Genomic DNA, 14,856 nt, shown 5'->3' with positions numbered 1-14,856 from the left:
TGCCCGGCTGATGAGTACCCCGAATGGGCTATACTCTCTTCTAAATTAGAAAGAATGGGCTATATACTGTGGATGGGTATCGCGAGAGCTATTTCTCGCTTCAAGCCAGATGATAGCTTGAAGGAATTTCGTTGTTGCCTACGAATCGGGCCGGCCCATCTCTCGCTGAAGGAATTTTGCAGTCGCCTATGAATCCGGCCGGCCCATCGCGCGTACATTAAAGGGAAAGGCCACCAGCGAGATCGCCAACCACTCCACCCGCTTCCAGTTACTGGTTGGAAGTAGGACCGCGGCCAACTAGAGCCGACCGAGCCGCTCGTCTCCATTTTTTTTCATTTCATTTTTCTTCTTCGATTTTTTTCATTCTTTCTTTTTACTTCTCCGATTTGTTTCATTTCGTTTCGTTTTCTTTTTTCTTCTTTTTTTTTCTCATTCTTTTCTTTATCCTTCTGTACATTCTTTTTTTTCTTTTTGTTTTTCATTCTACATTCTTATATACATGATAAAAAAAATTCAACTACTTGTTCAACATTCTTTTCTCATCTCCGATTTGTTTTTCATTATACATTCTTATATAGATAATAAACATTTTTTAAAATACTTTTTCAACATTTTTTAACTACTTGCTCAACATTTTTATATACGTGATAAACATTTCTTCCCAATACTTGTTCAATTTTTTTCAAATAATTGTACAACATTTTTATATGCATGATCAACATTTATTTCAAATACTTGTTCAACATTTTTTCAATACTTGTTCAACATTTTTCAAATGCTTGTTGAACATTTTCTAAATACTAGTTCAACATTTTTTCAAACGTTCTTTGAAAAGTTTTTTGTAAGATATATATTTAGAATATTTAAAAGTATAAACCAAAATACAAAAATAAAAGTAAAAAAGAAAACATAAAACATAAAAAAAAGAGGTTGTGGCCTCCCACGCTCATGGGCCGGCCCAGCTTGCTCGCCATTCAGCGAGTCCTAAGCCGGAGTCACTGAAGCCGAGATATAGCGACGCCCAATGGAAATTGTTCTCGCCTTCAGCACTGACGACGTAATTGGGCCAGCCCATCTAACGGCCGCTTTACGATGTTACGTTATTCAATTAACTAATCAAAGAGCGCTCCTTTGAGAGACTCCCCAAGGGTCACTTGGAGTGGGCTGAAAGCACGGTCTTGGTCATCGCCACATGTCACGCTCTAGGCGCCCCTCAGTTTTTTTTGTACATGTTTTCGGTTTTTAGATGATTTTTTTTGGCTTTTCTTATGTTTTGGACAAAAAAACAATTGACGTGAAAAAACATTCATTTCCCATTCGTGAGAGGCACGGATTTACTTCTCGTAGAGCCACATATTTCTTTTGCGAGAGGCACGGTTATGCCTCTCGCAAAAAAAATGAGTTTTTTTAATGACGAGAGGCACAAATTTACTTCTCGTAGAGACACGAATTTGCTTTAGCGAGAGGCACGGCCGTGCTTCTCAGAAAGAGAAAAAACACATTTTTTTTCTTCCGCGAGATGCATGGATTTAATTCTCATCGAGGCACAGATTTCGTTTCACGAGAGGCACGACTACGCCTCTTGCAAAAGGGAAAAACCATGTGTTTTCCTACCATGAGAGGCATGAATTTACTTCTCGTAGAGTCACATATTTGGTTCTATGGGAGGCCTCTCGAAAATGAACATTTTAACATATGTTTTGACACGCATGAACATTTTTTTAAATGTCACAGGCATTTTTTTAATGGGACGAAATGTTTTTGAAAGTTGAGTGAATATTTTTCTTTACACTTCATGAACATTTTTCAAATGTTTGATGAAAACTTCCCAAATTTTAAGTGATTTGTTTGGTCATATGTATTGTAATATTTTTGAAAATATATACAAAAGTAAAAAATAGTAAACAAACAAACCGAATTTAGAAATGAAAAACCTGTTACTGGGCCAGCCTACTTGGGGGTGTTCCTTGAGGCCACGCGGTGGCAGCTCTCGCAGCAAGCGAGGTATAGTCGCGCCTTCTTGGGTTCTGTTTGCGCTCAGGAAGGGATGGACTCGAGGGCTCTATAACTGGCCCGACCCATCTGTAAGAAAATTGGGATAGAAGATATTATAGTTCACTGATGTACTAGTGAAAGATTCGCGGACACACCTCCCTCTTCAAACGTAACATAGCACGATGCGTTTGAGCACTTTCTGACGAAAGCTTAGTGGGGCATATTAGTCCTCGGAGCAGAATGCGATAGAATTTATTTCCACCGTGATTAGACCTTTGTTTTAGCAAGGGGAAGGGACCAAAGGTCCCCGAAGCTAGCTCTAAATAACAAAAGAGTTACAACTTCCCCGCAAAAAAAAAACTCCACATAAAGGACTTGAAGCTTTCTTTTCCTTTTTTTCATACATGTCGAACTTTCCACAACATGTCGTACATTTCTTGCATACATATGAAGCATTTTTTTGATACAAGTTGAACATTTAAAAAATACAGAAAGAATGTTTTTGAAATACATGTTTTGAACACTTTTCTGAATACATGTTAAACACTTTTGAAATACATGTTGAACATTTTTCTGAAAAATTACATGAATATTTTTTATGGTGTATAAAAATTTAAAACATTCATGTTTTTGAACATTTTTTCGGATAATTGTTAAATATTTTTCACCGGCCAACCAGCCGCTCCAAATCTGAGGAGACGCGACACACAAAGTAATGTCAAAACATCATCGTTTGCAGTCACGCCAGAGGAACTGTTGGGGGCGTGGAGTGGCTGGGCTGGGCTAGGCTCACTTGCAAATTAAGGCCCATGCTACAGTATCTCTCTGCTATTTATTCTGTTTCCTATTTTACTTTGTTGTTTTGATTTAAATGAAGATACTCCCTCCGTTCCTTTATATAAGGTGCATTTATTTTTTCAAAAGTCAAACGAGTGCATGTTTGACCGAGTTTTAAGAAAAATATATCGATATTCACAACACGAACATTTTATCCATCATGAAAAGTAGTTGCATATTTTATCTATTAGGTATTGCAGATGTTGTTATTTTATTCTATAATCTTGGTCAAACATTCAAATGGTTGACTTGAACGGAAATCAATACACCTTATGTTCTGGAACAGACGGAGTACGAACTAGCTCTGAAACTTTTGAGATTTATGTGACCTTACTGGTGCAACCCAAGTACACATAAAAAGTTTCAAATTTGTTGAGATTATATTTTTATTTCTAACAATATAAACCCAATTCGATTAAAGTTTAGGGTTTAAACTACAAGTGTGTTATGGGCTTATGGCTGATTCCAAAAATCTTGGAATAATTATTATAGCTTCCTAATATTATTGGAAGGCTAGATACAAAATTTGAAGATAAATCATCATGTGAAAGTCCCTCATTTTAATATATCCTAATCTAGCTATTTTAAGAATTATGGTTTAAATTATGATTTCCAAAGTTTTAAACCATCCTTAAACCCTTGAAATTTTTAGAGGATCCATATCAATTATATGAAGCTCTTGCCATGAAGGGCATTTTGCATTCATTGAGGAAATTTTAGGGTCTTAGCCCTTTAGGAAACACGAGGTTTGAGTTAATCCTCATTTTTCACAATTCAAAGAATTCAGACATGGTGATATGCTATGCTCTCTATGCGTCCATTACATTACCACAAGCTAGGGTTGTGACATTTAATGGTAAAAAGAGACAACATCACTTCATGTGCACAAGGAATATAGAGGTACTATGTGTTACACACTATATTGATGTTGAACCATGAGAACATATATGCCCCTCTGTTGTATATATGCCCATCCGCTACAATGCACAGGCAATTAACTAGTATTATGAAAATGTTTCCTAGCAACATGATGATATTCTGTACACACAAAAAACTAGAATGAGACATCGTTCCATGATTGCCAGAGAATTTATATCGCAAGTATCGAACATGGGAAACGGTTTAGCAATATGCTATGTAACATTGTGTTTTAGCCTTTTATTTCTTTATTTTTTTAGACTATTGCGACAATGTAATAATTGGTTCATCTTTGAATCCAGAGATCAGATACTGGGGAAGTTGTTCTCTTCCATTTTTTTCATAATAAGATGATACGCCTCAAGTTTGGCTAACAAAAATAAGATCCCAAATGAAACATAATAAATCTTGAGTTCTTGACAGGTTTCCTACTGAACTGGTCAAACCTTCCCAGAATTTCTTACAGGAGACATGGTAGCACTTTTCGCTGACTTCACGGTACCCTTCTCCCGCTTTGTTGGCCCAACTTTCGTGCCATCACTCTTATGTCTTATATACCAGGAATTGAGATGCCAAATAATCCAATAGTTCAGGCCCACTTGTCTTCTAAATGTCAGTTCAAAATTCTTCACAAAAGATGTGCACCAACCGTGTCATTGCTTGCAAAAAATATGGCGTGGCCAACACAAATGACATTTCCGACATGACGGTATAGTATGGAGAGTGACCATTTTCATGAGATTCATACAAAAAACAGTTGATGCAGCGCCTCAAACCTTGTACAACATGCCGATCTCAACTCGCTGCTGCAGAGGCATCCCAAGAGCTGGCAGTGCCGATCTGCAGATGCTATGCAAGAATTCATAGAATCGGAGCATGACCTTGTCAAAACAGCCGGCATCGTCACCCACATAGAACCTCATCTTGCCCCGGACATGCACCACCCCGGCCAAACTCGCCGCCTCCAGGTTGGCGATCTCTTCCTCCATAGAGACAGATGAACGCCGGTCGGTGCTCATCGCAATGTGCCGCTTCAGGCATCTCATAACCTGTGCGACAAGATCATCGCCTCCTTTGAGGCTCAGGTTGTCAGCGTAGCCATACTGGACGGTGCACTGGTACACCCCCTTAGGTCCGAGCCTCTTGATCAGGACCCTTTCCCGTTGATCAACTTTGGAAACCAGCAGGTACCTCAGGGTCACAAAAATTGTGACTGTATGCAGTGAGCTCATGTTCTTGATGTAATGGCCAAGTATAGGAGTTAGCCCGTCCTGTATGTTGCTGTAGAAGAAGCACAAGCCCGGGACCCTCTGGACCTCAGGCATTGCCAAGAGCTCACCAAGGCGCTCCATGGTTATCTTGTTCGCCATTTCGTACTCTATTTTCCTTTGCCTACCATAGTACCAGACGAACATGATCAATGCAAGGATCATGGAAACTGCAAAAGGAAGCCAACCACCTTCAGGGATCTTGGTGAAAACGGCACTGACATAGGACCCTTCCATAATGACGAATGGAATGAAAAACATGCCGACAAAAACAGGTGGTGTTCTCCATATGATGATCATCACGAGAGTGAGCATGATTGTAGTTATGAGCATGACCATGATGACAACAACACCTGCAGTAAAGATATAAATTATGCATTGAGTCTCCAGGCACAAAGTAGCTGTATATCAACAACTGAAGCATTTGTTTCGTCAAATTTACTTACCAAAAGCATTCCCTATCTCCTTTCCACCTCCAAAGCCTAGTATAACACCAACACATAGTACCATCAGAATGTAATTAATTTCTGGTGAGTAAACCTCCCCTTCCTTTTGATGTGATGTGTGCACCACTTTAACACGTGGAAAGTAGTCCAGGACAACTGATTGCTTGATGACAGAAAATGTTGCCGATATTAAGGACTGGCTTGCAACAATTGCTGCTAGTGTTGCAATGACAAACATCGGCCAGTAAACTGGCCGAGGGATAAATTTGTAGAATCCATCACTGAAGTCATTGACATTGTTAATAAGGTATGCTGTTTGCCCGGCATAAGTGAGGACCAGAGAAGGATATATGCTGGATAGAAATGCTATCTGAAAACAAATAATAAAGTGTAAGCAGCTATACATGGAAAACATTCACAAGAATAATTCATGCTGATATTTGTTAATGATAATAACCTGAATAGCTTTTTTGCTGAAGTGGCCAAGATCTGCAAACATAGCTTCTGCACCTGTGATACATAGAACAGTCCCACCAAGCAGCTGCCACCCTTGTGTTTTATTTCTTAGGAAGAAATGAACAATATAATGTGGCGAAATGGCTTTGAAGATGCCTGGGTAGTAACGAACAATGCTGTATATTCCAACGATTGGAGTGGTGAAAGTCCATGCTGCCATGATTGGAGAAAACAGAAAGCTCACTTTTGAAGTCCCATATTTTTGCACTAAGAATAAGCCAATAAGAATTGCTGCAGATAGAGCTTCCACAACAGCTGGAAAATTAGACGAAAGATCAATGTCATATCAAAGGGTTATCAGAGAGATTATGTTCGTTACTAATCAACACCTATTGAGCTACCTACGTTTACTAACAGAAGGAAATGGTCCTCTCAGTCCATCAATTGCTGATAACACTGAAACGACATAAACAACATGTTAGTTATCTATATGATCACAAAAATGATTAATTTAGATATGCCATCTGTAAACAACAAACCTGAAATAGCAGGAGTTAGGATTCCATCTCCAATGAGCATGCACATCCCAAGAATTGCCATGAATAACAATACCCTTCTTGCAGTTAAGCTTCGCTCAAAGAACTTGCCCAGCTTACTAGGCCTTATAGCTGTTGCTGACTGCTCACGAAGCAATGGTTCTTCTTCTGAATACCCTCTCTTGGAAGGAAGGATGCCTATATCGGCATGCCTACACAACAACGAATACATTGCAAATGTACCACCTGCAGAAACCAGAAAGTAGACTAAGCAACACTCCAGACCAGTAACAGTATAAAGTAAAAAATGATTTAACCAGTAAAAGAAGCTTGTATTAAGAGTTTATAGAAACAAAAGTTACAGCTCTACAGGCTAGGTTCATTGACATTTTCCAAGCTGAACACATATTCATAGATCATAGTATGTAAATTGCTTGGTTCATACTTCATACTAAAGTATTGAAGATAACAGACTAGAAAATAAATTGATCTAAACAGACATGCAACACCACAAGTACCCAAATATTTGGTCAAGAAATCTGTTTGTACTGATTTTTTTTGTTTGTTTTCAAATAAAAAATCATCAACTAACGTTGTCTAAGCTATTAGCAATTTCAACAATCGTCTAGAAAGGCAGCAATAACCGCTCAAAGGAAAGGAAAGGTGGAAATTTTACCTTCACCATGGTCATCAGCATTGAGAGCTATGCCTACATACTTGACCACACCAATTAAAGTAAGAGTCCAAAACATTATGCTGTATATTCCCAGGTAGTCAGCTTCTGTAGGAGATGACAAGTTCATTGAGGGATAAACATAGAGGGGAGAAGTAACGAGGCCACCAAAAACCACACCAAGAGTCTTGTACGCAAGGAATATATTCTTGCGAACATTGCCAACCTGCTCACAGTTGAGAGAAGTCATTTGTATGAGCTTTGAGCTACACATAAGAGATTCAGTACTCTAAAAAAGAGGGATGCACCAAACTGATCATACAAAAGCAATTGGTCATTTGTACGCAATAGTGAGTCAATGGAGTCAAGTCAAGCAAGGCCCAAAGCCGCAAAGTAGGACCATTATCATTGCTTGAAATCAATTGTGCTGATAATTTCACAGATCCCATCCCCAACAAGTAATGATGTGGAATTTTGTGGGGCTTACGACAAATGTGAACACAAAGGACTTGTTTCATTCTCTTGGTTTACTTTGGTGTGGCATCAACATCGAATCTGACTCCCTGTGATGTAATCCCTTGTGACATCATCAAAATAATCACCCCCAATCAGCAAACCTAGTTCTCTCTTGCTCTTATTATTTTATTGAATGGATAGCTTAGAAAAATCAGACAAGCAGTCCCGTCTAAGAATGATGGATGGAAAATGACTAGATGCATTTCCAAATGAAATAAAGAGGGAATCTGGTCATTGCAGACTAATATCCTTATCCGTTGCTTACGAGCACCTAGGAATCCATCTCAGCTACCACGTTTCACAGTGAAGGAATAGCAGTAGTAACAATTTTCAGTCAGAGATGTTCTAGTCTTCCAACTGAAGATACAAACTCTTAACTAAAAGGTAAAAGTGCTCTCTAATGCGTCAACATGTCTGGCGTGTTAAATATCATCCACAAGTTATGGAGGCAGGAAAGGAGAACATTCCACTGATTCCATATTGGCCCAGGCCCCCAGTCCAAGACAAACAACCTCCGCTGGCTTAGATGATTTAGACTATTGCGTGACTGCAAATCTCACTGACCAGCGGTAGCGGAAAGTAGCAGAAAAAACAAAAGAGAAATCAACTCTGCTCATCGCTCGATGACTAAATTATTCCATGTCAGATGTCACCCCCGCGCGCGGAAAAAGAGATAGTATGGGGAAAGGAACAGCACAGAGTTTGGAAACCGGCTGTTTGGTTGCAGACTAGTGGCGCCACATTTGTTTAGCCGCACTTGCGGCGCGCCACGAAGTTTGGCGTTGAAAACGAGCGCCACAGAGTGTGGCGAGAAATCAACTGCAAAAAACACTGCACGTCTGTGGTGAACCTAACTTTAGGAGGCAACCAAACGGCAGCCTAGGAAGCTGTGGCGCGCCGCACCTTTGGCATGGCAAGGTGCGGCCGGCAACCAAACAGCCCACTCGCGCAGCTCAGTGCTACCAACCCCGTGCAGAACTCGCCACCGCGGCGGAAGCCAATCCCAGGCTTGACGCTGGAATTTTGACACGCAGCGCCACCGCCGCCGTCGCAAGAATCAAGCGCAATATCTCTACGACTACGACAACTGCACGAGAACTTCCGTGGACGAACAAGTCGATCGATTCACCGCCGCTCGGCTCGGGTCTCCCGAGCATGCTCTGCTACTGTGCGCATGCACATACAGTAAAATAGATGCTCTCGTTAAAGAATTGTTTAATAAGCCTACAGATTGTAGTACTAAAGTAAAGCTCTCGCTCTCGACCGAAGCTTTCCGGCGAGAATCCCACGCCAACACGAGGCGAGAGCTCGCGCAAAACTACCAATAGATTCAGCTAGAGAACACAAGTACTCTAAAACAAAAGCTAAGCAGAGCTGTAAGATTGAGAGGATGGGGTTTCTCCCCGCGCACTCACGTCGGTCTCTCTGTCGGCCGGCGGTGGTGGGGCGGTCGCCGGGGAGCCGCCGCGGGGCCGGGGAGGAGCCGCCGCCTCGAGATCCATGTGGGCCCCTGTTCGGCGTGTGCAGGCAGAGGGGGACGGGAAGCGGTGGTGGCCGAAGCTGTATAGGAGGCGGGCGAGAGGAGGTTTATAGTACCGAGGCGAGTCCTCTCCGCCGCGCGGCGACCGGGACCGCGACTGATTGGGAAGGGAGTCGGGCCGGCTCACGAGTCAACACACGTGCCTGCTTCCGTGACCAGCGCGCACTGCGGGTCCGCAACGAGCCGTGGGCTGCTGCTGGGCTTTGCCTGCATGCTCCGTGGACATCAAGCAGCCGGATTTGGCGCTTGCTGGGGCCATACACACTTCGGGCATTGGCTGAGTGGTTTTGTCTGTTTTTCTCCTTTTGCGTTTTGCCGCGTACACCCGCCAAAACGCGTGCTTCCTTGTATATTGTTTTTAATTGCTTTCCTTATATATGAATACCGGATTCTAAAAAAGAAAAGAAGGTATCCTTGATCAATGATTTCGACGCGCCCGGGTCGGGCTCTCGTGCTGGGTTCCCAGCACGCACTATCGTGCAGGGTCAACCAGCGCCCAGCACGTGTCCCGTGGACCCACCACCTAAACAACCCAGCATATCTCTCTAATTGCAGTTAGGTTCCAGAAAATCAGCAAAACGACATGTTTCTCTCCCGTGTTACAACTGATTGCCGCCAAAATCTCTTTCCTGGCTTCATCCTTTCTCCTACCAATCTATTCCATTGTTAATTGTTGCCCCTGGATCATAGGAGAATAGATCAATCTTGATAAAAATTTATGCTCTCCGTGGATCAACATCTACTGTGTTCTTCAGCATGGACGGAGCTCCTCGCACTTCATCGTCCGGAGGTATGTTCTTGTGCCTGGAATTAACAGATTATCAGCACTCTTGATCATACGAAGGTGACAAGATTAAAAAAACGAAGAGCTGATTCTATGACATGCAAATTACTCCTTCAGAAATAGCTCCCCGCACTCCATGTTCCGTAGCCACATTTCTTTCAAACACATGCAAATTAATCCTTCGGAATTGCATTATAATTCTGTTAGTGATGATCACTCCTACGATGTTGCGCACATTATGCATCAGAGTACCACCAAGTTTATTATAAATTTTACTGCATGAGATTTCTCCTTTGACACTAACTCTAATGATAGAGATTACTGTATCAAAGAAAAGGATCAATAATTTGTTAATGCTCCTTGGGTGAATATCGTGTGATTTTCAGGTTTCACTAAAACCAGGACTGTGAATATCTTGTGATTTTTACTCTGTGTGTCATCCATGAACTAATTAGTATATCATAATTTTTATGTTGTGTAGATCATGAGACCACAAATGTGGGAGAGGCAGGTGGAAGTACAAATGATTATTACATCAAAAGGTTAAAACTAGAGATAGGAATGGAATTTGAGAATGATGATATAGCATATGAGTTTTACAATACATATGCAGGACATGTAGGTTTCAGTGTCAGGAAATCTTGGCATGATAAATCCTCGACGACTAATGTTATTCGGACAAAGAAATTTGTATGCTCAAAGGCAGGTTACAAGGACAAGAGCAAGGAACAATGTCAGAGGAAGCGAGCAGATACAAGAGTTGGTTGCCTCGCAGAGATGACCATCAAAATAAGTGCTAATGGAAAATATGTTGTAAGCAGCTTTGATGATGCTCATAATCATGAACTCGTAACTCCAAGCAAAGCCCATCTACTGCGATCCCAGAGAAAAATTACAGAAGGTCAGAAGGCGCAAATTGACATATTGAATGATTCAGGTATTAGACCAAAGTCTGGTCATGAAGTGATGAGTAGACAAGCAGAGGGTAGACAGTGTCTTAGCTTCAGTCAAAAAGATTATAAAAATTATCTCCGTTCAAAGCGTATGCAATCCATCCAAGAAGGAGATACAGGTGCCATTCTTCAATACCTTCAGGACAAGCAGATGGAAAACCCTTCCTTTTTATGCAATACAAGTAGATGAAGATGAGATGATAACCAATATATTCTGGGCAGATGCAAGATCAATATTAGATTATCACTACTTCGGTGATGTGGTATGTTTTGACACAACCTTTAAGACAAATAGTTATGGCAGACCATTTTCCCCTTTTGTTGGTGTCAACCATCATAAACAAACAGTGGTTTTTGGAGCTGCATTATTGTATGATGAAACATCTGAGACGTTTGAATGGTTGTTTGAAACATTCAAAAGGGCCATGTCAGGAAAAGAACCAAAGACAATATTGACCGATCAATGTGCTGCCATCATTAGTGCCATTAACAAGGTTTTTACTAACTCAATACATCGTCTATGTGTGTGGCACATGTATCAGAATGCTGCAAAACATTTGAGTCATGTTTTCCAAGGTTCGAAGACATTTAAGAAAGATTTTGGCAAGTGTGTTTATGATTTTGAAGAAGTTGACGAATTCTTAGCAGGTTGGAATGTTATGCTAGTGAAATATAATTTAGAAGATAATGAATGGCTACATAGATTATTCCAGAACAAGGAGAAGTGGGCTTTGGTTTATGGTCGACAAACCTTTTGTGCAGATATGAAATCTACACAAAGAAGCGAGAGTATGAATGCACTATTGAAACGATACCTGCATGTTCGCCTTGACTTATTAGATTTCTTCAAGCACTATGAGAGGGCCGTGGATGATAGAAGGTATGCTGAAGTGGAAAGTGATTTCTATGCGAGTCAAACATCACCAAAGGTGCCATATGTGCAGATGCTGATACAAACTTCGAAAGTATATACACCTGCTATGTTTGAGATATTTAAAGGAGAATTTGACATGGTAATGGGATATTGTGTGTACGAGAGTGGTCGTACTGGATCTATTTCTGAATTCAAGGTTACCCATTCAGCTAGCCAAAATAGTCATACTGTGATATTTGATCCCGATGGATCAAAAGTTTCATGCTCATGCAAAAAGTTTGAATTTGTTGGGGTATTGTGTCGTCATGCATTGAAGGTGTTGGACCACAACAATATCAAGGAGTTGGCACCGGAATATATCTTGAAAAGATGGACAAGGCGAGCAAAATCAGGGCCATCACAAGCAATTCAAAAGTGCTCTAATGATGAAGATGCAATAGTTGTGCTAGCTAGATAGTATGGATCACTATGCCGCACTTACAATAACATTTTGAGCAAAGCAGCAGCAAACAAAGAGGCATATGCACTACTGCAAAGTATGTCAATTGAACTAATGGAAAAGGTGGACCAAATTTTACATGGAAATCAAGCAAAAGATGAATCAACAAATCATGAACAAGCAGAGAAGCAACCAGTTGAATGCAACATTGAGAATGTAGTCCAAGCACGAGGAATAAAGAGAAAAGAGCAAGGAAGTAGCAACAAGAGGATTAAATCTGGACTGGAACTGAACAATAAGAATAAACGTAATACAAAAGGTATGGTATTGCACAAGAAATAGCTACATAAATATCTGGTCATGTTATTGAAATAGATCTAACAAATTCTTTTGCAAATAGGTCAAGGAGCAACATGCAAGAATAAGAGTGGTGATTGTGCTTCTACAACGTCTGGGGCAAATCCTAGCTTAAATATACCAAATAAGAACAAACGTAATACAAAAGGTATGGTATTGCACAAGAAATAGATACATAAATATATGGTCATGTTATTGAAATGGATCTAACAAATTCTTTTGCGAATAGGTCAAGGAGCAACATGCAAGAATAAGACTGGTGATTGTGCTTCTGCATCACCTGGAGCAAATCCTAGCTTCAACATGTCAAACGAGAACTATAATTTGCAAGTATTGCAGCATGCTATGCATCCACTACCAAATGTTGCTAATTACAATTTGCAAGTATTGTAGCATGCTATGCCTCCAGTACCAAATGTTGCGAATTATAATCTGCAAGTATTGCCACGTGCTATGCCTCTGCTACCACAAGTTGTTTCCCCATTACCACAAGGACATAATTACAATTTGCATGTACTGCCGGGTACTATGACATCAGTACCACAACCTGAGAACTACAATTTGCAAGTTTTACAGCATGGCTTGCCTTCGCTATCACAGGCAGACACTAGTAGTTTTCAACAGTTACTTGGCTTGCGACCACAACAACCCTATTTCTATCATAGCACTCAACCGAGCCAGGTATAATTATTTAGTTAATCGCTAAAATTAAGATGAGCATGCACATGTCATTTACTCTTTGATTAACACTATGTAGACTTCTGTGCTATCATCATACTCGGGGTGGCCAACATCTCAAAATCACCAGCTGCCAACTAGCACTCAACCAAGTCAGGTATAATTTTATTAGTTACTCGCTAGAAATTATAATGAACATGCACATGTCATCGCTTGTATTGACTTTTGGATCAACATTGTATAGAGTTCCCAAATGTTCTTGGACTCAGGATGGCCAACATCTAAAAAATGACCAGCTGCCAATTAAGGTATTGTTCACTTACATGTCATATTCCCAATTCAAGTTTATATCTCACAAGAAATCATTTCTCTGTTCTTCCAGGTCTTGGGTAGCCAATCAAGTCACATACAAGATAAACACTTCTAAATAGCTCTATATAAACTTTTGTATCTCAGGATTGCTCTACAAAACAGTTACCTTGCGATGTAATAATTTATCTTACCATTCCTTTTGATGTTAGATGCATAATGGTTTTATGCCCAAATAAAGATATATACATGAATATGGATCAGTTGATGGTTATTCCTTTTGATATGTTAGCTGTGTAACTATTCTTTAGTTTTCCAATTAAATGTGGTCTTGGGCACTACATTAACCAAAAGCGCGTTCACCAATTTGTGATTTCCCCTGTACTGTGCTATTGAAAAGCAGAGAAGCCAGAGAAAAATGGATAGCTCTCATACTACAAAGTTGAGTACGATAGCTAGTTACCTACTAGTACAGAGGTAGATACTAGTACGGAGGTAGATGATTAATGAATCTTGACGCACCTTTGCCTGTTGAGTCTTCATCCAGCTCGCACCCTCTAGTGCGACTACGCGCATCGGCCACCGGCTGACCACGCGGTAGTTCCAGCATGGCACCATCTCCCAGGGAGCGGGCCTGGCCTTGGGTGCCGGAGACGGGTAGCAATAGCCGCGACGGCTCCCATCTTGCCGCCGGCCAAGGACACGGCCGGGCGTGCTGCAGCGCGCCTGAGGTGAGCAGAGCTAGCCGCGACGGATCCCATCTTGCCTCCACCCAAGACCACGGCCCCAGGCAGCCCAGCGCGCCGGAGGCGAGCAGCTCTAGCTAGCGGCGACGACTCCCGCCTCACCGCTTTCCAATCCCACGGCTCCGGACGGCGAAGCGCGCCAGAGATAGACGCGCTAGCTGCGACACCTCCAGTTCACTAAGCGCATCGGAGACGGGCGGCGCAAGCAGCGACATACCCGGCCTCGCCGCCGGCCACGGCCCGGGCGGCGGATTTCACCTCGCCATAATCCTCTCGCGGTGGAACCAGTGGCTGTGGAACAGGGACCGGCAGCAGTAGTGTGCCCGGATAAGGCAAAGAAAAAATATTTTCAATAAATTAGGAAAAGGAAAACGTTTTATGGAGTGGTGGGTCCACGGGACACATGCTGGGCGCTGGTTGGCCCTGCACGATAGTGTGTGCTGAGAACCCAGCACGAGAGCACGACCGAGGCCAGCAGAGCCAGCTCATGGTGAGTCATGCATCGTCCAGTAAAAACACGTCGGTTCCTCT

At 41.6% G+C, this 14,856-nt stretch overlaps 2 protein-coding genes across 2 annotated transcripts; one reads left to right on the top strand and one right to left on the bottom strand.

The window, feature by feature from the left end:
• Positions 1 to 4,058: 4,058 nt before the first annotated feature.
• On the bottom strand, positions 4,059 to 14,672 carry LOC125509510 (probable potassium transporter 17). The gene is made up of 8 exons (XM_048674490.1): positions 14,102 to 14,672; positions 9,061 to 9,989; positions 7,133 to 7,355; positions 6,460 to 6,702; positions 6,326 to 6,376; positions 5,922 to 6,235; positions 5,465 to 5,834; positions 4,059 to 5,371 (listed from the first exon to the last, which is right to left on the bottom strand). The coding sequence occupies exons 2-8, from the start codon at positions 9,145 to 9,147 to the stop codon at positions 4,521 to 4,523; spliced, it is 2,139 nt and encodes a 712-aa protein (XP_048530447.1). The 5' UTR covers positions 9,148 to 9,989; positions 14,102 to 14,672; the 3' UTR covers positions 4,059 to 4,520.
• On the top strand, positions 9,996 to 14,095 carry LOC125507088 (protein FAR1-RELATED SEQUENCE 5-like). The gene is made up of 2 exons (XM_048671782.1): positions 9,996 to 10,870; positions 10,944 to 14,095. Exons 1-2 carry the CDS (start codon positions 10,531 to 10,533, stop codon positions 12,251 to 12,253), a joined length of 1,650 nt encoding a protein of 549 aa, XP_048527739.1. The 5' UTR covers positions 9,996 to 10,530; the 3' UTR covers positions 12,254 to 14,095.
• Positions 14,673 to 14,856: the final 184 nt, after the last annotated feature.

This window comes from Triticum urartu, chromosome 5 (genome assembly GCF_003073215.2).
Source record: "Triticum urartu cultivar G1812 chromosome 5, Tu2.1, whole genome shotgun sequence".
NCBI classification, from domain to species: Eukaryota; Viridiplantae; Streptophyta; class Magnoliopsida; order Poales; family Poaceae; genus Triticum; species Triticum urartu.
Note: the sequence above shows the minus strand (reverse complement) of the source record. Positions and strands in the feature narration are given on the sequence as shown.